Raw genomic sequence first — 26780 nt, 5'->3', positions numbered from 1 at the left:
TTGGAGAAGGAAATGGCAACCCACTCCAGTGTTCTTGCCTGGAGAATCCCAGGGATGGGGGAGCCTGGTGGGCTTCCATCTATGGGGTCGCACAGAGTCGGACACGACTGAAGCGACTTAGCAGCAGCAGCAGCATCAGAGATCACCAATCACAGATCACTGTAACAAATGTAATGATAATGAAAACATTTGCAGTATTACAAGATTTACCCATATTTGACACAGAGTGAGTAAATGCTGTTGGGAAAATGGCACCAATAGATTTTCTTGATGCAGCATTCACAAACTTTGAATTTGTGAAAAATCCAGTATCCGTGAAGCACAATATAGCAAAGTGTAGTAAACCAAGGTGTGCCTGTATTTAACCTTGATGAGTTGGAATGGATTTTTTTCTTTCTAATAAAAATCTTGGTCAGTGTTGTGTTTTGTCCTCCAAGAAGCAAATGCCAGCATAGGAGTAAGGTGGAGTTAAATATGCAAGGGATATATTAAAGGAGAGGCTTATGAGAGAAGGGCTTCCCTGGTGGCTCAAATGGTAAAGCGTGGGAGACCTGGGTTCAATCCCTGAGTCGGGAAGATCCCCTGGAGAAGGAAATGGCAACCCACTCCAGTACTCTGGCCTGGAAAATTCCATGGATGGAGGAGCCTGGAAGGCTACCGTCCACGGGGTTGCAAAGAGTTGGACACGACTGAGCAACTTCACTGGTTCACTGGTTATGAGAGAAGATGAGGAGGGATCCGGCCGAGGCTGGGAGAGTTGTCTGCCTGCAGTGCAAGTGTGACCCTGAATGAAGGAGAGAAGGAAGGAAGTGGGGGTAGATGAGTCCTAGACCTCTGTGTAAAGAAGGTCTGGGAGTCCTCCAGTCTAGGGAGACCCGGTTCCACACAGTCTTTGTCTGGAAACATCTCTGGAGGGCATGGCTTAAGGTTGGGATGGATTTCAGAGTCAGGCAGAATGTGTGGTGCTTTCTGGCAGCAGCCACCCTAATCAACTAGACTTAGCCATGAGCTTGAGATGCAAGCTCATGCATCTCATTTGCTTTACCACCCACCTAGCATTCTCTGGGCATTCCTTTGTAATGATCTATGTTTATTTCTGTATCTGTGTCTGTATCTGTGAAAAGTGAAAGTCGCTCAGTCGTGTCCGACTCTTTGCGACCCCATGGACTGTAGCCCGCCAGCCTACTCTGTCCATGGAATTCTCCAGGCAAGAATACTGGAGTGGGTTGCCGTTCCCTTCTCCACAGGATCTTCCCAACCCAGGGATAGAACCTGGATCTTGCATTGCATAAGTAGTACTTGATGGTAGGGAAGACTTGAACTTTAAAGGAAACTCTGGCTGATGTGTTACAGATCAAACTGTATATTTTAACCTGAAGTTATTTTGTGGCTTTGTGTTTTGGAGTCTTTGCTAATAGAGTTCAGGAATTTGGAACTCTAAAAACAAATTCAAGTCATGGAAATTTTAGTATATAGATGGTTGAATTAAAGGGGAATGCAATTAGAATTTTGGTCTTGTCTTATTTAATCGCTAAGTTGTGTCTCTTTTGCGACCCTATGGATGGTAGCCCGCCAGGCTCTGTCCATGGGATTTTCCAGGAAAGAATACTGGAGTGGGTTGCCATTTCCTTCTCCAGGGGATCTTCCCGACCCAGGGATCGAACCCACATCTCCTGCACTGGCAGGCGGATTCTTTACCGCTGAGTCACATGGGAAGCCCCCAAACTAGAGTACTTGGCTTCAATAAACAAGCATATAAACCATTTATAGCTCTTGCCATCTGTGTTGTTTTAGCGGACATTGAGTAAGGGAGTTTCAGAAGTATATCTTCCTACCTTTCTGCTTTTTCAAGTTTTTAAAAATGGCTCCTTGGGACTTTCCTGGAGGTCTCTTGGTTAATACTGCGAGCTTCCACTTCTGGGGGCCTGGGTTTGATCCTTTGTCAGGGAACTAAATCCCTTATCTGCATGGAACAGCCAAAAAAAAAAGTTTAAAATTGGCACCTTTCCCTGTCTTCTGTAACTATGGATCTAAACCCTCTTCACTTCTTTTCTGCCATTCTCATCTGTATCAACTTTCTTTCCTAACAATTGAAAAAAAATTGTTTCAAAAGGAATAGATATTTAGTATGTCACCCCTTGTCATTCTCACATAAATGCTCCCCTGCTTTGAAGACAGTGGTAGGAAGGTGGGTTTGTTAAACTGAGTCTTGATCTGCCTAAGATTGTCCAGAGATTTTTCCTATTTCTCCCTTGCCCCAGCACAAACATCATCCGGCCAGGCTCTGCATTGCTGGAGATTTTGTTTGCAATTATCTAGAGTTGTGTATCCTTTGTGAAACTGATGCTGGAAACTCTCAGTACTTATTACCAAGTAGTTTAAATAGCCGGTTGTCTTTTGAAAAGAAAAGTCTCAGGCTATTATACATTTGTGGAATTATACATTTTATTTATTATTTGAGAGGTTATTTTTTAGTAGATTTCTGTACTACTTTTCAAGTAATACAGCTATAGGTCATAGGCATTGTAAAAAGCATTTCATATTCAAAAATTATGAGTATTTTCTCATGTTTTGAGCAGACTTGATTTTTTTTCAGACTTGATTATTTTAATATCCATTTTGTTTTGTGTTTTGTAGTTTAAATTTTGACCTCCATTTCTGACAGTATTTATATTTGTTTTCAGTATTTTTTAAGAAGGCACGGGCAATTTGGTATTGTTCATACTTTAAAAAATCACCTTCTAGCTGTTAGGATGACAAATGTCAGTGGGGTGACACTTCTGGATTTATGAGTAAAGGTAAAATTCATACCTAATATGACTAATGCCAAAGAAGTAATTTTTCTGCATATATGTGTGAAGGTGAAATTAATCCTTAATGTGTTTTTCATTTTTTCCCCCAAATGTCAGACCCAGATGTAGCCTTCGTACCTCTAGGAATGACAGATTCCTTGGTCATCGTGGAGGACGAAGATTCGGTCATCATCCCATGCCGCACGACTGATCCTGAGACTCCAGTGACCTTACTCAGCAGTGAGGGGATAGTGCCTGCCTCCTATGACAGCAGACAAGGCTTTAAAGGAACCTTCAGTGTCGGGCTCTATATCTGTGAGGCCACGGTCAGAGGGAAGAAGTTCCAGACCATTCCATTCAATGTTTATGCTTACACAGGTACTTGTGTTCTCTCTTATCTTCTCTAAATAAGAGGTACAGGCAAAGTCATCAAATACATGTAGAATTTTCTTTTAAAATCCTAGTCCCTAGTGATGGAACCCCCAAATTCTGATATGGGGACTTGGCATTAACCTCCTAAAGGTAGATTAACCCCACCTTGAACCTACAATGTTAAGCTCATCTCTGTGGCTGTAATAATATGAAGCTTGGCATTACTAAAGGCAAAATCTTTCCTATCCATGTATGATCTCGTGTTTCAACTTCGTGTTTCAACTTCAGTATACTGTAAGGAATTTTTTTTTTCTTGCATAAGCCTCTTACTGTTTTAGTCGCATTCCTGACTACAAAGGCCGTAACTACAAACACACACCTGTGGGGGCTGGACTTCTAGGTTAATTTTTATAACTTCAGAAAAGTGATTTTGAGAAAAGCTGGTAGCTGCTGACTTCATCCCTTTGATGTGAGTGGCTAATGCAAATGGGAATGTATAAACCACGCTTGGGCCAACACATTTATAGAGCACTTACATGCAGTATGGTGTTAGTGAGAGTATACCGTTTAACTCTTGTGAAGGGCTTATTTTATGCCAGACTCCATGCTAGGTTGAGAAATGCTGAGAATAACTGGGAAGCAGAATGGGAGAGAAGAGGAGAATAAATAAATGATGGGATAGGAGCTAGTGGCTAGGAAAGTGAAGTCAGTAAAGCCTTGATCGGTCAATAAAAGTGATTGCAGTCATAATGCACCCAAATGCTTGAGGATGCGAATGTGGTCTTCTGGCGAATTGGAATTTATTATTACTATTGTTATTGTTTTGCATGTGCGTATATGTATATATGTGTATGTGTTTTCAGTTCAGTTCAGTTCAGCCGCTCAGTCATGTCCAACTCTTTGCCACCCCATGAACCGCAGCACGCCAGGCCTCCCTGTCCATCACCAACTCCCGGAGTTTACCCAAACCCATGCCATCCAGCCATCTCATCCTCTGTCATCCCCTTCTCCTCCTGCCCCCAATCCTTCCCAGCATCAGGGTCTTTTCCAATGAATCAACTCTTCGCATCGGGTGGCCAAAATACTGGAGTTTCAGCTTCAACATCAGTCCTTCCAATGAACACCCAAGAGTGATCTCCTTTAGAATGGAGTACTTTATACCAAATTATGTATGGCAGTGCAGATCAAGGCTTCTGAGATTTTCAAAATTTTGTCTTGATCAAAGTTGTTTGCAAATTATTTTTCAGAATCTTCTTTAAAAATTCAAACCTTGTAAGATCCTGACTATACTTTGGATATTTAGGTTCTTGTGTTTGTTCTTTTTTTAAATAGCAACATCAAAACTTGATCTGGAAATGGAATCTCCTAAGACTGTATATAAGGCAGGCGAATCGATTGTGGTCACCTGCACCGTCTTTAACAACGAGGTGGTTGACTTTCAGTGGACTTACCCTGGACAAATGGTAGGTACCCTTAAGGCCCCTGGTGGCAGGGAGTGGATCACAGTAGGGCTTCAAAGACCTATCGCTCATGGGGCAAAACACTGACCTCCTCTTGACCTTAGCTTTCCATCTCTGATACACACTCTGACAAGAGGACATTGTGGTTCTTAGAGCAGTGGGAGAGTCTGAGGTGATGATAGCTGAGCCAGGTCCTTCAGAATGCATAGAGATTTCACACTGAGTGCTCTTTTTTTCATCAGATAGGCAGGTTATATGGCTACAAGATAGTGACCAAAAAATTAGCAAAGCAAAACACAAATGAATTTTAAAAGTTTCTGATTGCTGAAAGTCATGAATTCTCCTTTTCTTGCCTCCCATGCCTTTGAATTTTAAGGCATTGGGTAATGTTTGCCTGCTTCCCTGCCTTGTGGACGCCCATGATACTCTGTTTCTTGCCTGCCTGGTCTTGCCTTTGTTTTAATATGAGCCAGAGTCGGACACGACTGAAGCGACTTAGCAGCAGCAGCAGCAGCAGGTCTTAATCTTTTAGTTGTGGCATGCAAACTGTTATTTGAAGCATGTGGGATCTAGCTCCCTGACCAGGATCCAACCTGGGCCCCCTGCATTGGGAGCACAGAGTCTTAGCCACTGGACCACCAGGGAAATTCCTTTATAAAAAAATTCATTTGTTTGTTATTTTGACTGTACCTCGCAGCCGCACTAGGGGTCGAACCCAGGCCCCTGGCAGTGGAAGCACAGATTCCTAACCACTGGACTGCCTGGGAATTCCCTGCCTGGTTTTTCTATGCATAACTTTCCTTCAGTGAACAGGCATAACTTGAATCATTCAGTAAAGATTTAGTGATCTTTGTTGAGTCCCAAGCACTCTGGTGGAAGCTGGCCCATCCACAGAAAGAAGAAGAAGGGAGGAGTGGAGGTGGGGAAGGGGAGCCGCTGTGTCATCTCTGGTCCCTGGGAATTTACACATAGGGTCTCATTCATCCTTTTGTTTATTTTATTGATGTATATTTAATTTACAAAGTTGTGTTAGTTTCAGGTGTACAGCAAAGTAATTCAGTTATATAAATATAAAATATATATATTCTTTTTTAGATTCTTTTTATTATAGATTATCATAAAATATTGAGTATAGTTCCCTGTGCTATATAGTAAGTCCTTGTTGTTTTCCTATTTTATATGTATTGGTGTGTGTATGTTACATCCAGTTCTCATTCATTCTAACCTATCATGGTAAGTGTGTATGAACTGTGTGTGAAAGGCTGTGATGGTCCCACGCAGAAACCATTTAACAGTATTTAATGCAGTGCCCTTATGGACAGCAAAAACCATCTATGTATAAGTAAATAAATAAATATATATGTATACACACACTCACACACATATAAACATATATGTGTATATATATATATGGTCTTTCCCCCTTCACTCCTAGTTTGCAAATTTCTGCTCCTTGCTCTTTTTTTGGCATCTGATAGTATCTCTCCTTTGTTCCATTTCTCTCCCCCATGCATGTGGGATCTAGTTCCCTGACCAAGGATTGAACCCAGGCCCCTGCATTGGTTGCATGGAGTCTTAGCCACTGGACCACCTGGGAAGTCCCTTTAGAGCAGCTTTAAATTCATAGCAAAACTGAGTAAAAAGTACAAAGATTTCCTGCATTGCCCCTTGGGCTCAGCACAGGAGCAGCCTCCCCCATCTATATCCCCACAGGGTGGTACACTTGTTACAATCCAGGAAGCCACATTGGTGTATCGTTATCACTGAGTCCATAACTTAGGCAGGGGTTCCCTCTTAGGAAGCATCTTGTTAGAGTCAGTTTTCCTCCTCTTCTGCTGTAGAAAGGCAAAGGCATCACGAGGCTGGAGGAAACCAAGTTCCCGTCCATCAAGTTGGTGTACACTCTGAGGGTTCCCGAGGCCACGGTGAAAGACAGTGGAGATTACGAATGTGCTGCCCACCAGGCCACCAAGGAGGTCAAAAAGATGAGGAACGTCACCATTTCTGTTCACGGTACACTCTGCTTCCTAAATTGCCCGTCAGCCATGCTGCTCGGGATCCACCATGAGGTGATCATTGTTTAATGGAAACTCTTCCCTGTACAGAGAAAGGATTTATTGAAATCAAACCCAACTTTAACCTGTTGGAAGCTGTCAACCTGCATGAAGTCAAGCATTTTGTGGTGGATGTGCAGGCCTATCCCCCTCCCAAGATAACCTGGCTAAAGGACAACCTGACTCTGATTGAGAATCTCACGGAGATCACCACTGACATAGAAAAGATTCAGGAAATAAGGTAAAGAAACACCCTTCTCAGGTTTGCCTTTTCTTTGTATTGTATATTCTTAGATAGACTGAGGTTTGTGTGTGTCTTATGACCCCAAACAAGAGTCAGTATAGAAAATTTAGCAATCAGAAATAGAAGATACCGGAAATCAGGTGCATTTCATGATAATGTTGCAATGCAATAATAGTATGTTGGTAAGTATGTAACAATGAAATGAGAAGAAAGAACTGAAAAATCTCTGCTCCCAATGAAAGACAGGTTCCTGGATTCAGAAAGGGGTGGAGGAAAGAAAGTAAAATTGGACCCACTTGGGTTTCATATATATTCCCTGATATCCATCACCCATATTGCAAGTAGACATGTATGGTGATTCCAGTTCCAGGGCAGTTATCACATAAGCCTACATGAAACACAACATCATTGGCTTAATTTGAAACACATTTGCCCCAGTGAGACTTTCATGGGAAATAAGAGTAGTGTCTGAGTAAATTTGGTCAGGAGAGAACGTACTATGGGTAGTTTGGATCCTTGCTCTCTGAGGAGCTGTAGACTGTTGTCATCTCTTAACTAGTGGTGGCGTTGTGTGTAAGTCACCATTCAGCCTCAGTTTCCTCATCTATAATGTAGGGTTAAGAATACCTTATGTCCTTCAAGATGAGGAACTGGATGATATTTTGAGGTCTCTTGCAGCTTTAAGCCCTGATTAGAATCCAAGAGCAGAAGATCCCTCTTGAAGGGCCCAGCTAATCCAGCCCTGCATCTTTGTTAGAAACCTTTCAAAGAAGACAAAATCCTCTATTTCAAGCCTTCAGGAAAGAGGAGAAGATAGAACCTCTGCCATTAGTTCACTTAATTTCAGGATTTGCTTCCTTCTTTCTGAACTGAATTCCATGTGTAACTGAGAAGCAACATCTGGGAAAATGGAATGTGACTACCTCTGTGGAACAGTGATAGAGATGGAAGTGGGACACTGAATCTGGAAGGCTTTCTAAGACACGAAATGTAGGAACACAGAGAAGTGTACAGGGTCTAACTTTCTACTAGGCTGTGAGGCCAGAGAGAAATAGGGTGATCCCAGCGTAGCCAACACTTGAGACACCAGGATTGTCTGCAAGCTACCATCGGTAGCGATGGTGGTTGTCCACGGAGCAGTCCAGGAGAGCTGTCTCTTAAGGTGTTTTTTGATTTCCTCCAGCACATATTCTGGTCCCCATGGCAGGCCAGGGAATGTAAGGATGCACACGGTGGAGGGGGGTCTGGTTTCCCTAAGACTCGTGGATTCACAGCTTCCTTGGCTGGACACGTGCAAAAAGTGAATGATGGCAGACTGTCTGGTCACTGGCAGCCAGGGGTGCTTAGGGGGCTCTAAAGAAATCCATTCCAGAGGTGTTCAGTTTGGTGCGGCAGAGGCAAGGCCAGCCCAGTGTGCTCATCACATCTCCCAGCGTCAGGTGTCTTGGCTAGAAGACTCGACGTTTGCCGGCTATTTTGGAGCCTCTGAAATGCTTTCATATAGATTATTTCATGTAATTAATTCTCAAAATGATACTACGCCTTGCATACAGTTATCCCATGGTGTACCCATAAGGGACCTGAGGCTTGGAGAGTTTCAGTAATGCCCCAGGTCTCTCCTTCCATGACCAGCGCGCTTCCTCTCACTCCGCTTGCTCTTCCACACTGTTGTAAAGGACAGTCAGATGGGCAATTACTTTATTGATGCACACACACACACACACACACACGACTAAATGTCATTTATTATACGTGTAAGCATCTTTTGGAGAAACTTCTCTTTAATGAGGTATGAAAGCATATGTTTCTCTATTTTTTTTTAAAGATGCATCTTGCACTTCAAAAATATTCACACCTAAAGACAGTGCATTGTAAGAAGCCTCACTCCTCTTCTGTCCTCGTATGCGTTGGTACCCTCGCCTCCCCACCCACAAGGAATACTTTTATTAGTTTTGTTAGTAAGGTTTCTTATGAAACCTTCCAGAGTTTTTTAAGCAAATACAAGCAAGCAAGAGTTTTATACCCCAGTGACCTCCCTGTATTAATACAGAGACAGTGTCTTTATTATTTCTTCCAAGGTTGTTCCAATATTTGGCTGAATCACTCATATGATGGATGTTAAGAGGAATCAAGTATTTGTTTTTATTTTGTATTGGCGTATAGTTGCTTAACAGTGTTGGCAAGTATTTTTTTCTTAAATATAAAAATCCAGGATTCAAATAAAAGGAAAGGTGGTAAGATTTGTTTTTTCCCATTTAGAAGTCAGGCCTTAGCAGAGCTGACTGCTCTTGTAGCCACATAAGCCATTGCTCATCTCTGGTCTTCTGTTTAAGAATAAAATGTCTACAACTCAGACCTTCAGTGCATAGACAGTATAAGGGAAATCCCAGGAAAGTGATCATATGGACAAGATATTTTTTAACAACATTTGAATTGAAAATGGTAACTGCTTAACGATTGGAATTTATTGGGCTACTCCCTGCTGAAACACAGTCCTTTTCTTTTAAGTTATCGAAGCAAATTAAAGCTGATCCGAGCAAAGGAAGAAGACAGCGGCCATTATACTATTGTAGTTCAAAATGAAGATGATGTGAAGAGCTATACTTTTGAACTCTTGACTCAAGGTTTGTAAGAGCCAGATAAAGATAACTTCAGCTCGGTGGGTCTGAGTCTCCCGAGGAGAGCCTAGCCCTGTCCGCCCAGGTCATGGAGGGAAAAGCAACCCTTTCAGGGAGAAGCAAGGAGTGTGGGTGTCAGGTGTAGCTCTGTTGGACTTATGAATTTACATAATTCTGAAAAGTTCCAGGCTAGTCTGGAACTGTCCGACTTGGAATTCCTAGGCTTCAATCGCTTCCTTACCACCTGTTTCTCAATTAGGTACTTCCAGTTCTGGAAAGAGTGAGATGATATGTTTTGGCCCGGATGACATTCGGTCGTTCCAGAGTGCTTTGGCTTTTTGTGCCTAGCTTTCTTTATAGACCTCTGTAGAAGCCCCTCCCAGAACGGAGTGCCCGAGTCTGTGTATACTCCAGTTAAGCACCTATTCACTGAGTACCTACCATGGGCCATGTTAGGCTCTTTTGACCCTCAGAGTCAATCTGTGATACAAGTATTAGCATATTTCTAACATTTGATCACTGGTTACAAAAAAGAATCTTTAAAATGTAATACTATTGCACTTTGGTAAATGCTGCTTTAGGCCCTAGCATTTAGATGAATCTGTAAGCTGATTCCCAAGCTATAATTCTAAGAGCCTCTTTGTCTTTCAAGTCAAATCAACACAGGGGCTTTTTGCTTTCTTTACACCAGATTTAAAACACCACAGGGCACAAATGCCGTAAGCATGCTCTTAACCAGTTGGATCTGTGCAAACTGGAGTGTTGTTATGCATAAGACTGGTCTCAGCTCCCTGCTGGGTGGTTGGTTGATTTATAGGTTCAAATGTTATGTGGACAAGTTTTGAACTCATATTCCACTTGGTAGTTCCCCAAAGTTCTGGTATGCCAGCCATCCAGTTCTGATTTCTTTTCACCTCCTGCAGTTCCATCCTCCATACTGGACTTGGTTGACGACCACCATGGCTCTAATGGGGGCCAGACTGTGAGATGCACAGCCGAAGGGACCCCTCTTCCTGATATCGAGTGGATGGTTTGCAAGGATATTAAGAAGTATGGAACACATTCCTTTCTCTTTTGTGGTCAGGATGTTTCTGCCTTAGCACAGAGACCCTCAAATGTATTTTATTTCTTTGGCTGGCTCTGTTTTTGGAATTTGTGATTCTTATTTGGCCTGGTCTCACAAACTACAAGATAGGGTTCTAAACATGGACCTTGTGTGTGTGTGTGCATGTGTAGGTATGCACGTGTGCTTTTGTGTTCTGAATAGCTGTAAGAAGAAGGTCTACAGCCTTCAGCATATTCTCAAAGGGTCTGCATTCTGAAAAGAGCATGAATTTAAAGACTTGCTCTAAGAGGCTCTTTCCTACCCTGGCCCACATTTTCATTTCACATTTCGTCTTTGATGAACTTTATTTGGTGGCTAGACTGGAGTGTGAACATGCATGAAGATACTGCCCAGGGGGCTTCTCTCTACCTGCTGTGTGGTGGGAGGTAACTCTCCAGTTCCTCCTTCACTGCTCATTCCTCCACCTTCTCCATGGGCGTCTCCAGAGTACAGTGTTCTTGCACTCCTTCCCGGGGTGCCTGCTGTGCTCCGAAGCCTCTGAGCTTTTCTTGGAGGCTGAGACTCCTCCCCCCGGCACCCAAGGCCAAAAGGCACTGGACTTGGATCTAGACGGGCTGGATTCTAGGTCCAGTCCTAGTTACACCTGAGGGGGTCCCCACAGCGGGGGTGGAGAAAAGGGAGGGGACCAGGCCTCTTTTGGAGGGGTGGGACGTTGGCATACTTAAAACATTCTTGAAGTCCAGTTTGCTCAGGGGTTCAAGGCTTGTGATGGGTAGTTCTGTTGGATTGAACTTGTTTATCTCTGCCTTGCCTTCAAAAACAGTTAACTTAAACAATTTTTTAAATTTATTTGGCTGTGCTGGGTCATGTGCATGCGGCATGCAGGATCTTTAGATGCCAACTCTTAGTTGGGGCATGTGGGATCTAGTTCCCTAACCAGGGATCAAACCCAGGCCTCTTGCATTGGGAACTCAGAGTCTTAGCCACTGGACCCACAGGCAGGTCCCAACAGTTAACTTTTAATTACCCACATGTAGTTTATTCTCTAGGAGAACAAGTTTTAAGGTTAATCTGCACCTAAAATATCCATCTGTAGCCTTGCAAATGCAGACAGGGTCAGCACTGCTTGCTGTCTTAAATGATTCTCACTGCTCCACCCCCATGACTCCCCACAATGGGCTCTATATCTGTGCCTTTTACTCTCTCCAGATGTAGCAATGAAACTTCATGGACAGTTTTGGCCAACAACGTTTCAAACATCATCACAGGGGTCCACCCCCGAGACAGGAGCACAGTGGAAGGCCAGGTGACGTTTGCCAAAGTGGAGGAGACCATTGCAGTCCGGTGTCTGGCCAAGAACCTCCTCGGGGTAGAAAGCCGAGAGCTGAAGCTGGTGGCTCCCAGTGAGTAGCTCATGGGTTAGGACAACTAAGTCTTCAGCTGAGCCCTTCCTCCCTTCGGTGGGACTTTGAATCCCAGATGGGATCCTATAGAACTGAAGGTCCAGAGGCTCTTAAGGGATCTTCTCTGGGCACCTGTGTAGGAGCCTTGTCTTTTAGTTTCAGATCTCAAACTGCATCTTTCTGAGGCCCCTTGGTATTTTGTTTGTCTATAAGCATATAGCCACCTAGTCTCTTTGGTTTGGTATGGTGATGGAGGATGGGGAAGGAGGATCTTCTGCCATGTTGGTCCTTGTAACAGTTGAGACAGGTTGACTTCTTAAAAAAGAAAAAATTAGCGAAGCCAAAAGCAATTTAAGTATACAGTAACCTTTCAAAATACACTGCACTTAACTTTCTGAACTAATGGCATCGCTCAGCCTCATTTATCAGTCTTTATAGTCCAGTTCACACCTTTGGAGAAAGGATTGTGTTCCCAGCCAAATTTTGTCCCTTGCCCATCCAAGGGGAGAGTTGGAGTAGTTTCATGTATGTAAATAATTGAGAGATGATCTTGTCCATTCCCCAAATGAGCCAGGCAGCCCTTATGCTTCTCACCAGTAGAGAGAGATTTCCAGCCCAGAAATGGCCACCCTGCCTTCCTGCCCTCCTGCGAATTTGTGCAAGTTCTCCACCATGCCCCATCTCTTGTCCTCTAGCTCTGCGCTCTGAGCTCACTGTGGCGGCTGCTGTCCTGGTGTTGTTGGTGATTGTGATCATCTCACTCATTGTCCTGGTCGTCATTTGGAAACAGGTAGATATTTTTTAAAGAACTAAAAATCCTTACTGATAAGAACAAGAAGAGCAACCTAGCTCAGTGCTTGGCACAGAGAAGGAGCTCAGTAACTAGATGATGAGTGAATGTTGCTGAATCCTTTCATGTCAGTCACTTTGCTGCTGTGGTTAAGCTTTGGTATCTTTGGACGTTGATAATTTGCCAGTTACCTGTCCTCATCATTTATAGAAACCAAGGTATGAAATCCGTTGGAGGGTCATTGAATCAATCAGCCCTGATGGACATGAATACATTTATGTGGACCCAATGCAGCTGCCTTACGACTCGAGATGGGAGTTTCCAAGAGATGGACTCGTGCTTGGTAAGCTCCTGCCCTGCTGGGTGATCTCCCAGGACTCCTTTTGCTTTGTCCACAACTTTACTCTTCACAGGCCTGTGGAGGAACAAAGGATCTGAACCTGTGCTTAGTAAGAGTGAGGCGTTAGAAATTGGCTTTTTTGGAAATATTTTTCTGCCTTTGAAAGTGAGTCAATCAGATCACTGCAATGATTTTTTTTTTTTTAAACCTCCTTCCATAGCAAATTACAGGTTAAGAAAATTTTACAAAAGAAGAAGCGACTATAGGGAAACACCCATCAGAGTGGCTTTGTTTTGGAAATGATACCCATTGGAAATGAGATGAATTTCTGTGATGAAAAAGGAGCAGATGAAAAATGAATGAAGACAATTCAAAAATATGTTTTGACCCAGTACCTTCTGAGGATGTAGTAGATACTTCTTTAAAAATATAATGTAAAAATATAAGTTTTTACATTTTAAAGCAAAACATGAAAAACTTTTCAAATATTTTCGTCTTGGGTTGAGACCAAGTACAGGAAACTTTAGTCAAGATGTATATATATATTTTTTAATTACATTCTAAATGAATGAAAATAGGACAAAGACAAATGAAGGTGAGAGCTAGAGGTTGTGTCATCATGAATATTCTAACAGTAGGTACTTTGGAGGACGCCGAAGGCATTTTTAAATTATCTACTTGTCTCATTCCAGAAAGCAGCCAAATTAGGTCTTCCTAGAAAGTTACTTAAACTGAGATCAAACAAGACACCCTAGCCTCTCTCATTCAAATACCTATGTCTGAGAACTAAGCTTGCTTTATTATATTTTCTCCCTTGTTTTACAAAAGGTGAGGAGCTTTGGGAAGTTAAAAAGTAATAAAATAAGGAGAAAAGGGGGCAACATTCATTGCTAAGAGGTGTTCCTGTGTCTCTCTGCTTCTGTGTACTGTCGAGCTGCTGGGGAAGTGGTACCTTTGCAGGAATAAGTTCTAGTCAAGCAGACGTGCAGTCAGCGGCACTATGGGCTCCCAGTGCCCGTTAGGAGCCAAGGCTTCCCCTGGTTTGATGGAAACGTCTGTTTTAGACTGCAGACTCTTTAAGAGTGGGCAACACACGGGAAGAAATACTTAGGGAGTTTGGGATGGACAGGTGCACACTGATATTTTAAAATGGATAACCAACAAGGACCTACTGTAGAGCACAGGGAACTCTGCTCAATGTTATGTGGCAGCCTGGATGGGAGGAGAGTTTGGGGGAAAACGGATACATGTATAGGTATGCCTGAGTCAGTCCCTTCTCTGTTCTCCTGAAACTTTCACAACATTGTTAATTGGCTGTACCCCAATACAAAATAAAAAGTTAAAAAAAAAATAGTGGGCACGAGAGCCTCCATTTCCTTTTGTATCTCCCAACGCGTGGCAAAGTGTTGCGCTCCTGGGCATGTTTAGCCTTCTCTCTTCCTGGTCCTCCTAACAGACAGACAACAGGAGGGCCAGCCTGAAGTTTGCTTCATCACTACTTGGAATTGATAATGTCCTGAATAGGGAAGTATTTCCAGTGGAGAAGCTTCCCTGGTGGCTCAGATGGTAAAGCATCTGCCTGCAATGTGGGAGACCTGGGTTCGATCCCTGGGTTGGGAAGATCCCCTGGAGAAGGAAATGGCAACCCACTCCAGTACCCTCGCCTGGAAAATCCCATGGACGGAGGAGCCTGGTAGGCTGTAGTCCATGGGGCCGCAAAGGGTCAGACAAGACTGAGCAACTTCATGTTCACTTTCACTTCCAGTGGAGAAAGGCTTTTTGTTGCAAAAGGTGCCCCTGTTTGTGTGGGGAAAACATAAGGGTAGAGAGCCAGGAGGTTTGGGCCAGAGCCACAGAGAACACGTGCCATAGAGCCCAGGCTTTGGCTCAGCTCTCCAGCCTGTAGATGAGTGCTCACACTAGGGAGTGCTGCACCTCCTTTCTTCCCGTCTGCGTTTTCCCTTTCCTTTGCAAATGTTATGTGACAAAAGCAATTATACTAATTTCCTTCCCTGTGGGCTCAATTCTGGTTTTGACATGATGACTTGGAGGAGTTATTATGCTTTCTCCATATGGGAAAAACACCACCCAGCTGTGCACCCATGATCGCTGGCCATGGTATATGAATTGGATGAGATGCCTGATTCTGTGTGTGTTGATGGTTCTGGTTGCCCACAGGTCGGATCCTGGGGTCTGGTGCATTTGGGAAAGTGGTTGAAGGAACTGCTTATGGATTAAGTCGGTCTCAACCTGTCATGAAAGTAGCAGTGAAGATGCTAAAACGTAAGTGCCCCTTTTCTGGAGATTTCTTGAACGTGGAGATATTAAACTCAAAAATCACACAGCCAGTAAATGTCAAATTTAGGACTAGATCTTAGTTCTTTCAACTCTAGGTTTTTTGCGTATTTAGACTCTTGTCAGTGAGGTTTATTTAGAGCATTCTTGTCACTTATATGTTGGAAAATCGAGTTATTTTTAGTAGCTTCTTTTTACCCTGCAGACTTGGGATAAGTTGTTAGTGTGTAGACTGAGTAACTAGCCATTTCCCCTTGAGACAATAAATAAAATGATACCTAGTTGTAGGGTTAGCCATGCTTTTGGCTTTTTCTGGGAAATAAATAATTCAGTTGAACTGATGTATGATTTATTTCTTCAACAGCCACAGCCAGATCCAGTGAAAAACAAGCTCTCATGTCTGAACTGAAGATAATGACCCACCTGGGGCCGCATTTAAACATCGTGAACTTGCTGGGCGCCTGCACCAAGTCAGGTAGGCTCGCTCACCTGAAAGTGAGGATTTTCCTAGAACACCTACCATTGCGAAGACTGTCCAAGCTTTTTAATCCCCCTACACTGTACCTCCAGCCACGCCAGCAAATGTCAGTCTGTTGAATGGGGTTGTGGACTGAGTTCCAGTGAGGGAAGCTCCCTGTTCTTGAGCAGTGTCTTTTACCACTGTAGATACAGTAGGTTCATGGCTTCTCTGTTCTTCACGCTCATCTCCAACTGGTTTTGGACCCCACAGGCCCCATTTACATCATCACTGAGTACTGCTTCTATGGGGATTTGGTCAACTATTTGCATAAGAATAGGGACAGTTTCCTGAGCCACCATCCAGAGAAGCCAAAGAAAGAGCTGGACATTTTTGGATTGAACCCGGCTGACGAAAGCACAAGAAGGTAGGTGCAGAGACAGACGCTGCTGTGAATCACTGTCTTATGGTTGCGTTCGTGCACACTCAGTCGCTTCAGTTGTGTCTGACTCTTGTGGACCCCAGGGACTGTAGTCCACCAGGCTCCTCTGTTCATGGGATTTTCCAGGCAAAGATACTGGAGTGGATTGCCATTTCCTCCTCTAGGGAGGAAATGTCTTATGAGCCTCACCAATGTAGACAACCTATGTCCTGATGGAGGTCGTGTCTACAGATTCAGGGCCAGGAGGTAGCAAGACTTGAAGTCAACTACCCTGCTCCATCACCCTGTGACATGGTGCTGAGAGATACCCCATGTCTGTAGGCGTCTTAGACAGGATATCATGTTGGGGAAAGCTTTGCTGATAGGTTTGAATGAGAGGAAGAGTCGAAATCATCCTGGGAGCCAGTTGCTATTTATGTGTGGTCCACTTCAGACTTCCAGATGTGTCTCTGGCCAGGGAAGCCTTGGTGCTCATATCTTGTGAGAAACTATCTGAGGATTTACAAGTTTCAGACACTGGTCCTTGCTGAACCCGGGCATACCAGTCAGGCCAATGAAGTGATGACTGCCACTATCGATATCTAAAGTGACTGAAAAGATCGCTGTAGATAAGACGTTCTGCAAGATCAGAATGTGTGTGAATTCACTTCATATTAAATTACTCGATGGATACCAAATTGGTGTTAAATTTATTGGGTAGAAGGAATCGTCTGTCCAAGCCACTTGGTCACGTGGTGAAGCTCTCTGGCCTGTGACTGAAAAACAGAATAAAGAGAGTTGAGCTGAGGTGGTCTGTGTGTGATCCTTGATTAACGCGCATCTGCCCGACTAGACCGCCCACGAGAAGGATGTGGGTGGTTGTGCTTTTGATTCCCCTGCCGCCTCTGTGCCCACCACTGCCTCACACATGGTGGGTACCTGGTCTTCACCTACTGAGTTACGGGTGATCACTCCAGAGGACACCCTGGATAAGGTTCCTTTTTTCTGTTTTTACAGTTACGTTATCTTATCTTTTGAAAATAATGGTGACTACATGGACATGAAGCAAGCTGACACGACACAGTATGTCCCCATGCTGGAGAGAAAAGAGGTTTCTAAATACTCGGACATCCAGAGAGCGCTGTATGATCGCCCAGCCTCGTATAAGAAGAAATCCATGTTAGGTAAAGGTGTCTTTGCTTGTGCTTGGGGTGCTGAGATCTCCCAGTGGTTTAATATGATACTTGGAATACTCAGAAGGTGGTGAGCAGGCCTGGTAAGCTGGACTGTCAGGCCACATGGTCCCTAACTGCAGATCTGCACAGCTGGGTCTGTGACACGTTTTTGCGGGTCTGGCCTGTAATTTTTTTAACTAGAACTCATACTAGTTAAACTCTTTTTATTTATTTATCTGTGTTTGGCTGGGCTGGGTCTTCATTGCTGTGTGTGGGCTTTCTCTAGTTGTGGCGACCGAGGGCTGCTCTGCTGCGGTGTGCGGGTTTCTCGTTGTGGTAGCTTCTCTTGTTACGGAGTACAATCTCTAGATGTGCAGGGTTCTGTAGTTGGGCACAGGGGCTTAGTTGCTCCGAGGCATGTGGAATTTTCCCAGACCTATGTCCTCTGCATTTGCAGGCAGATTCTTAATCGCTGTAACACCAGGGAAGTCCTGGCTTGTGAGCTGAAAAAAGGAAAAGAATAAAGACAGAACTAATATAATGAATTTTTCAGATTTTAAGTGTAATTTTATTTTATTAATTTTATTTTGTCTGACTATATTGATATATTGAGATATGATTGACATACAGGGCTGTATACATTTAAGGTGTACAGTGTAATGATTCGACTTACAAACATTGTGAATGATTACCACGATAAATTTAGTGAACATCCATTTTCTCACATAGATACAAAATAAAAGAAAAAGAAAAATTTTTTCCCTTGCAATGAGAACTTTTAGGATTTAGCCTCTTAAATTTCATATATAAAATATAGCAGTATTAATTATATTAATAATGTTGTACATTGCATCCCTGAATTGTACATTTTAAAGTGTAATCATTTTAAAGAATTATTTATTCTGACATAATAGTATTCATTTTTTGGTTTAACATACCTTTTTTGCTTTAAATGAAGGTATGGTGGTAATTATTTTTGCTCAGTGCCCTTACTTGGTAACATTAAAATCTGGCAATCTTTTATTGATTCCTAATATTATTTTTAAAAATTCAATTATATAAATCTCTGATATCTGTGTTTAATCGCCCTAGCTGTTAGCTTTGCTAATGCCCAATTTGTGATAGAAACTGAAAAGTGGACAGTTTGAGGTATTTTATCTGACAAGGGTGTTGGGTGTTTCTACTCAATGTTGTTTGAAGGAAGATCCGTTTGTTTTCAAAGCAGATGAGCATGTGGCAGGGTTGATTGATTTATAAACTCCAGGGAGCCTAGCTGATGCCCATACCAGATGGACCACCACACATCTGGTGGGGGGTGGCCCCTGCAGGGTTCTAGTCTAATCACAGGCCTGGAGCTGGGAGGAGGCTTCGGGAGAGATCTGACCATGCTTTGTCACATAATTTTGTATTCCTGGGTCTGAGACCTCCCCTAGGTCCTGCCTGAAAGGTGTTGTGCTGCCATGGAAATTGTTTTGAAAATCACTGATGTACTCTGGATGGTTTCAGGGTTCTTGAATGAAAGGTATAATCATAAAAAAAAAAAAAAAAGAATGTGCTTGTTTTGCAAAGCGTAGTACATAATAATATTTTCCACTGCTGCAGCTCCAAGTTCCATTCACCTCTCAGTGCCAGCTGGGTAAACTTCCAAGCCCTTTTAAAAGGTTGGCCAACGAGACTTGTCGGAACCAACACTTCCGCTCCCCTGCTGTATTGTTAAAAATAGTTTCCATTGCTTCCCAGGCCGGACCTGGCTCCAGATGTCAGGAGAACCTGATTCATGCTCAGCCCGAGCCCGGTTGGCAGGCAGACCATTGCTTTCTGGCTGGAAAAATGTGAATGGCTGCAGCTACTCTGTACTTGCCTGAGCTTTTTCAAAAAGTGCTGAGAGCTGCTGGCCTAGATTGCCTCCTTCCTCGAAAACCCTGGGACCCTTCCAGGCAGGACCAACTGGGGAAAGTGGGCAAGTTACAGAGAAAGGAACTACATGCAAAGTCTTTGGCACTGAGCTTCAAGATTGCTACTCTAGCCTGATTGGTGGCTAATTTCATTCATAAAGTAAGCCAAGTACTATGAAGGTGGCTTTAAAAAGAAAAACAAAAGCAATTCCTAGAAGCTGCTTTTTCATAGAGGCTTCCTGTACATTCATCATAGAAGATGTGTGGGTGTGGTTGTGGGTGTGGGTGGGTGTGGATATGTGTTTTAAAGGTGGCTGAGGTGATTTGCTAAAGGAAAATTTGGGAGCCAAACAAGAACAAAAATATGTGTGAGAACCTATTAGACTAGTCATTATGGAGATATATATTTAAACCAAGTGTATGTATTTATGGATATATTTCTTTTTATTTATTTTTGAAATTAAAAAAATTATTTATCTATGGCTGCACTGGCTTTCTCAACTTGCAGCGAGTGGGGCTACTCTTCTTCGTGGTGCTCGGGCTTCTCATTGCGGTAGCTTCTCTCTTGTTGTGGAGCATGGGCTGTAGAGCACATGGGCTTCACTAGCTGTGGATCTAGGGCTCTAGAGCAAGAACTCAGTAGTTGTGGCTCACGGGCTTAGTTGTTCCATGGCACATGGAATCTTTCTGGACCAGAGATGGAACCTGTGTCTCCTGCATTGGCAGGTGGATTCTTTACCACGGAGCCACCAGGGAAGTCCGCATTTCTTTTTAAAGAGGACATTTCTGCATAGTGTATACTCATCTGTGAGGTCTAGACACTATGAGAACATGATCGTAGGTATGTTCTCTGGACAAGCCTCTGCAGCCTAATGAGTGGCCCAGCCTTGAGAGAGTGTCAAGGTGGCTGATGTTTCATGCTGTTCACTAGCGCCAACACATTTAATTTTTTTCCTGCAGACTCAGAAGTCAAAAACCTCCTTTCAGATGATAACTCAGAAGGCCTGACTTTGTTGGATTTGTTGAGCTTTACCTATCAAGTCGCCCGAGGAATGGAGTTTTTGGCTTCAAAAAATGTAAGTGTGTTCAGACAACAGAGACCTCTTTAGACCCAGGCCTTGCTCTGGGTGAGGTGAGCATGGAAGGAGAGTTGTGGAGGAGCCAGTTGCCACGTTGCTTCTCGATACCCCTTCCCAGAAGGTGAGTGGGCCCTCCGGCAGGATCAGGTGTCCACTTTTCTCCAGAGCTTTCTCCCTCTTGGGAGGCACTGGGTTGAAAGCCTGGGCGGGGTGAGCTCTGTGGGCCAGGACAGCCTTCCTGAGGTGTCCGGGCACCTCCAAGTGTCCCTGTTAAGTGGCCAGTCTTGCAGGGGGCGTGCTATCCAGTGGCAGGTGGATTGACCCCCATCCTGTCTTCCCTTTCTGTGCAGTGTGTCCATCGGGACCTGGCGGCTCGCAACGTCCTCCTGGCGCAAGGGAAAATCGTGAAGATCTGTGACTTTGGCCTGGCCAGAGACATCATGCATGATTCGAACTACGTGTCCAAAGGCAGTGTACGTGCCCCTAGCTCATTTGGCATGCTTGCCCTCCCTTACTTGAATCTTTGAAAGCAGATGTTGCTTCTAGCCATTCACAGCCTGGACTTTTAACATGGAGTCCATGACATTCATGAATGGGGTCCAGGGGTCAGTAGGCAAACCACAAGCTCTGCAGACAGACTGCCTAGGTGTGAGCACCGGCTCGGCATCTACTAGCGTAGGCACTCGGGGCAAGTGACTTGGCTATTCTGTACCTTGGTTTCCCTAACTGTATCGGGGGAGTGTTATCAGTACCTGTCTTCTGAGTTGCCGTGGAGCATTAGATCAGTGGATTTGTGTAAAATGCTGAGGACAGTGCCTGGCACTTACAAAGCAGGAAAGTGTTAGCTATTAATATGTAAATTGTGCATTCATTTCCAAGGAGCACACCTTTGGAGATTATCAAATTTTCAGATGGTGTCTGTGACCCTGAAATGTTAAAGCCATTTGAGTTAATACATTTTAGAGGTACAATTTCCTTAAAGATAGTCATTCTGTTCTACATTTGAACCTTCTTCCCATTGTTTCTTTCTTTTTTTTTTTTTTTTCAATGCTATTCTCCCAAATCTCCCCACCCTCTCCCTCTCCCACAGAGTCCATAAGACTGATCTATACATCGGTGTCTCTTTGGCAGTCTCGTACACAGGGTTATTGTTACCATCTTTCTAACATCTTCCCATTGTTTCTTACAGTTCAAAAATGTAATTGGCTCTCAGTTCACTGGGTCTGTTCTTAATTTTGTTCCTACGAACACCTGAAAATAGGGGACAGGTCCACTTAAGGCTCATACCTTTGGGATAAAAATTCAGGATTAAATATCTTTGGATGTTACTCCTTGGAAGGGCATAAGAGACAAGAGTGAGCACCCATCATTCATAAGATATGTATATAGAGCACCTAGTGCTCTAGGCACTCTTCTAGTCCTGGGAGTACAGATGCTCATGCAGAGTGAAGTTCCTGGCACAAGTCGTTATTAGCTCCAAGAGAAGCCCTTCCTATTTTTGCTGCTGTAGATTATTGCTGCACATGCTGGGTTTAATGTCCTTCCCCTTCCCTGCAGACCTTTCTCCCCGTGAAGTGGATGGCTCCTGAGAGCATCTTTGACAATCTGTACACCACACTGAGTGACGTCTGGTCCTATGGCATCCTGCTCTGGGAGATCTTTTCCCTTGGTATGAGCCTAATAGCTCCGCTTGTTTGGGTTGTTCTGGACAACACTGGAAGGAAGACGCTGTGTTTTTCAAGCTTTGGGATGTACATAATGTTAAAATACCTGGTGTTAGTCAAGTGAATGTAGCTGATTAACATGTTGTGCACTTACGATGGCTAGTGTGTGTCCAAGCGGTCTGAGAAGGGGTCTTGGGGGGCTGAGCCCTTGCTCCTGGCTTTTGCCTCCCTCTTTCCTTTGGGTTACATCAGAGGAACTTTCTCCTACTGGAGATGCACCTGATGACACCCACTCACCAGTCGCTTCTTCACCTTGGACTTTGGGTTAAGTGGGTTCACCAGGAGAGAGTCCCCCTCCCTGACTCCCATCACTCATGGTGATGGATATGCAGAAAAGTAGTGCAGTGAGGGAAAGGGGATGGGGACTCCCTTCCTGGTCATCAGTCTGGAGAGGAGAAACTTTCCAGTCAGTCAGGCACCAGGTACTGAACAACACAGCTGTCCCGTGCTACCAGTTAAGGGCCTTATAAGGGGATGACTGATGACCCTGACCTTGGACAGTTCAGCTGGGGAGATAAAACTTACACATTTAGTGATAATCTATGTGGTCCTGATTTTAAGTTGAAATAGAAGCCCAGGGAAAAGAGAAAGGAGTCCTGGAGTAGTTTTAGAAGGAGATTAAACTTGACCTGGACTTGGCCGGTAAAGTGTGAAATGTTTCATGAACCCACTGTTGTCCTGATGTGATAGTAAAGGACTTTTCCTGCTTGTTGCCTTTTTCTATTTTGGTTCATCCCTCCATGGATGTCACTGTGGTTCATCCCAGTGTGTGGCTTAACTGAGAGTCTCATATTCTGTTAAAAGCAGAGAATTAGCTAGACATCCCAAGACTTCTGCCTTAATTATTTGGACATTTCTGATGAAAATGACTTTTTTGGCCTCAGTGATTCAGAATTTCTCTGGATTTCTATTTTGCTTTGTATTCATAGGCCCAGTACTCAGAAACGTTGAAGAACACTTCTGTGCTTTTTCTAGATGTGTAGAATTTTTGCTAGGGTTCTAGACTTGATCAACCTAGAAGTCTTGGTTAAATTTTTTTTTAATGATTTATAGGTTACATTTACTTTAGAAATAGGGTTATAAATGAAATACATAAGCAATAACTTAAAGAGTTGTTAAATGAATCCATGAATACATGAATGCTTGTCTCTAATCACAGCAAAGTTGAAAGTAGGCATTCTCTTTCAGTTCCCGCTAACTTTTAAAAACATTTTGCATAGAATTCCTTTGAGTAATAGCGGTTCATTTTGGCTTCCCTAGATAGACCTGAATTGCTTACATTTCCTTAAAGTAGCTCAGCCTTGTGGTTTGTTTGGGAGGGTGGACTATTAAGTGGTGTGATGCAAGCAAGGCTTTGGTGTGTCCCTGTATGTCTGTTTGGACTTTCCCTTTTGGTTAAATTTAAGATTTGGGCAGGGCTGTGAAATCAAGCAGATGGTAACACTTGATTTCCTTGAAAGAACCGATACTTCAAAGTGGGGATCCCCAAACGTTTTCTAGAGGTGCTGTATCACCCCAGGTGTTTCAACAGTGTACCACATACTTGTCAACCCTGGTTGTCTTCTTCCTGGCCTCTCAGGTGGCACACCCTACCCTGGCATGATGGTGGACTCTACATTCTACAATAAGATCAAGAGTGGATACCGGATGGCCAAGCCTGACCATGCCACCAGTGAAGTGTGAGCCTCTCCCCATCCTGTGGGCCTGTGTTCATGCCTGATGGGTCTGTGGGGGTGCGGGTGCCCTGATCATCCTCTCCGTGCCCACTCTGAGTCCTGTGCTTCTCCAGCTACGAGATCATGGTGAAGTGCTGGAACAGTGAGCCAGAGAAGAGACCCTCCTTTTACCACCTGAGTGAAATTGTGGAGAATCTGCTGCCTGGACAATATAAAAAGGTTTGTCTGGGCCTCTTAAGATGGGTGGGTGGCAAGGGATGGACAAGGGGAGGAGACAACAGCTGGTTATGTGAGCGAGCAGTATTGTTTTAATGGAACACTTTCAATGGAGGAAAAAGATTGTGTGATCCAGTGGCTGCGGCTTCATGCAATGCTCCCCAGGCCCTTGGTAGCAGTGATGAATGAAAACCCTCCCCTTCCTGCACGGCTCCCATTCATCCTAAGTGTGCAACACCTGTAAGCACTTTATTCTCCAGATGTTTTAGTATCTGAAGCTACTGTGCAGTTAGAAGTCTCAGGGCATCCACAGCCATTAAATCGCTAATTTGAATGCACTTAAATCCATGCAAAATTGGCTTTTGCCAGCTGACTGGAAGGAACAACCTCAGCTGTTATCTGTGGTTCCAGCTGGTTTTTTGTGGAATAGGAAGCATTGTTCAAAGGAACAAATGTAATTTCATGGAACCAAGCAGGATATGATAATAAATGAAGCAACTTTCTGCTGAGATGATGAGAAGGAAACCCAGGCACAATTTCTTAGATTCAGATTAGTTGCCATGTAGACTTTCCATACTTACTGCTTCTCTTCCTTCTTCTCAAGGAAGAGCCGTGTGAGCTGAACTGGAAGTTAAATACTTTTGTTTATTGATTATCTCATTGCCCATTACAATTGCCTTAAGTGAGGCAGCAGGAACGCAGAAGGAAGGAAGGAGATTAACCATAGGAAAGTCAAAGACACTCTGGTTGGTGAAGATGCATTGATGGGAACAGACTGGAGCGCTTGTTTATGGAACCTTTTTAGATCAATGGTCCCTAACTTTTTAATTAGATTTCTTCAGTGTATAGGGATCAAGAAAGTTTCAGGTATGTTGCTCCCAGGGGAAGCCCTAGTCAACTCTTATGGGAACCCATCAAAGCCCAAGAGAGACTATCTGATGGGGACCAGAAGGTTCGATGCTAACTCCAGAGAAGGGAATGTGTATGGGGACACAGTAGTAGCTCCAGACTTGCAGAATGGGTTCCTGGTATCTCAAGACCTACCAGCAGGAGATCTCTGGCAATGGTGGCCCTTTCTTCATGTTCCATATCTCTGGGGACAGTTGACATCTGATTCTCCTTCAGTGGTCCAAACCCCACATCTGTGAGGTTGTTTGAAAGCACAGTTAAACAATAGTAAGTTCTGAGTGGCTGTATTAATTTGCAGTTCTGTCAATAACCCTTGAGTAACTGTGAAATCAATGTTTGCAGAGTTATGAAAAGATCCACCTGGACTTTCTGAAGAGTGACCATCCCGCTGTGGCACGCATGCGCGTGGACTCCGACAACGCCTACATTGGCGTCACCTACAAAAATGAGGAAGACAAGCTGAAGGACTGGGAGGGTGGCCTCGACGAGCAGAGGCTGAGTGCAGATAGCGGCTACATCATCCCTCTGCCCGACATCGACCCTGTTCCTGAGGAGGAAGACCTGGGCAAGAGGAACAGACACAGGTAGGAGCTCCCAATGCCAGCTTCCGCTGACACCCTAAGGGAAGGAGCCATTGCCCCCAGGAAGCCCTCCCAGTGGTCTGGTCAGTCTGTTTTGGGGGAGCCAGTGGCAGAACCCCAAGGGGTCTGTGAGTTTTGAAAATGTTTCCTAGATGATTCTTGAAAAATGTTTTGTTCTTTTAAATTTACTCAAGTGTAGTTGACTTACAATATTTATTAGTGTCAGGGTACAACATAGTGATTCAATATTTTTATAGATTACATGCTATATGAAGTTAGTATATTGACTGTATTCCCTGTGCTGTCCATTGTATCCCTGTGACTTATGTATTTTATAACTGGGAGTTGGTACCTCCTAATCCTGTTCACCTACTTTGCCCCTCCCCCCACCCCTCTCCCCTCTGGTAGCCGCCAGTTTGTTCTCTGTATCAGTGAGTCTATTTCTGTTTCATTTGTTCTGTTTTTTAGATTCTGTATACAAGTGAAAATATATGGTGTTTGTCTCTGTCTGATTTATTTCACTGAGCAAAATACCTTCCAGGTCTATTTGTTTTGCTGCATATGGCAAGATTTCACTCTTATGGCTGAGTCATGTTTCATTGTGTGTATTTATATGTACTGTATCTTCTTTATCTGTTCATCTGTTGATGGGCATTTAGCTTACTTTCATATCATGACTATCATAAATAATGCTCTTATGAACATTGAGGTGCATGTCTTTTTGAATGAGTGTTTTCATTTTCTTTGGATAAATACCCAGAAGTGGAATTTCTGGACTATATGGTAGTTTTGGGGGGCTTCCTTGGTGGCGCTAGTGGTAAAGAATCCACCTGCCAGTGCAGGAGACATAAGAGACATGAGTTCGATCCCTGGGTCAGGAAGGTCCCCTAAAGGAGGGCATGGCAACCCACCCTAGTATTCTTGCCTGGAGAATCCCATGGACAGAGGAGTCTGGTGGGCTACAGTCCATAGGGTTGTAGAGTCAGACATAACTGGAGTGACTTAGCACACACCTAAGAGTTCTATTTTTAATTTTTTGAGGAACCTCCATAATGTTTTCCATAGTGGCTGTATTAATTTACATTCCCACCAACAGTGTACTGCTAGGGTTCTCTTTTTCCCATATCCTTGCCAGGCTTATTCTTTTTTGTCTTTTTAATGATAGCCATTCTGACAGGCATGAGGCGAGAGCTCGTGGTTTTGATGTGCATTC

The 26780-nt window shown here is 43.7% G+C and overlaps 1 protein-coding gene across 4 annotated transcripts in view; it reads left to right on the top strand.

The window, feature by feature from the left end:
• Positions 1–26780, top strand: part of PDGFRA (platelet derived growth factor receptor alpha) — a 47781-nt gene that overhangs the window by 12229 nt on the left and 8772 nt on the right. For all 4 annotated transcript variants that reach the window (XM_086407664.1, XM_086407666.1, XM_086407665.1 and 1 more), the window contains exons 4-22: positions 2910–3170; positions 4497–4627; positions 6466–6637; positions 6730–6919; positions 9431–9546; positions 10464–10590; positions 11816–12009; positions 12705–12799; positions 13010–13142; positions 15318–15422; positions 15799–15909; positions 16165–16318; positions 17330–17496; positions 20343–20458; positions 20812–20934; positions 22019–22130; positions 23765–23864; positions 23975–24080; positions 25329–25570. In XM_086407664.1, the coding sequence (XP_086263790.1) occupies positions 2910–3170; positions 4497–4627; positions 6466–6637; positions 6730–6919; positions 9431–9546; positions 10464–10590; positions 11816–12009; positions 12705–12799; positions 13010–13142; positions 15318–15422; positions 15799–15909; positions 16165–16318; positions 17330–17496; positions 20343–20458; positions 20812–20934; positions 22019–22130; positions 23765–23864; positions 23975–24080; positions 25329–25570 (2755 nt within the window). The remainder of the gene's footprint in view (positions 1–2909; positions 3171–4496; positions 4628–6465; positions 6638–6729; positions 6920–9430; positions 9547–10463; positions 10591–11815; positions 12010–12704; positions 12800–13009; positions 13143–15317; positions 15423–15798; positions 15910–16164; positions 16319–17329; positions 17497–20342; positions 20459–20811; positions 20935–22018; positions 22131–23764; positions 23865–23974; positions 24081–25328; positions 25571–26780) is intronic.

This window comes from Bos grunniens, chromosome 6 (assembly GCF_055505025.1).
Source record: "Bos grunniens cultivar Pamir isolate PY7600 chromosome 6, Bosgru_T2T1.0, whole genome shotgun sequence".
Taxonomy (NCBI): domain Eukaryota; kingdom Metazoa; phylum Chordata; class Mammalia; order Artiodactyla; family Bovidae; genus Bos; species Bos grunniens.
The sequence above is the reverse complement of the archived record's forward strand: the minus strand, read 5'-3'. Positions and strand labels throughout refer to the sequence as shown.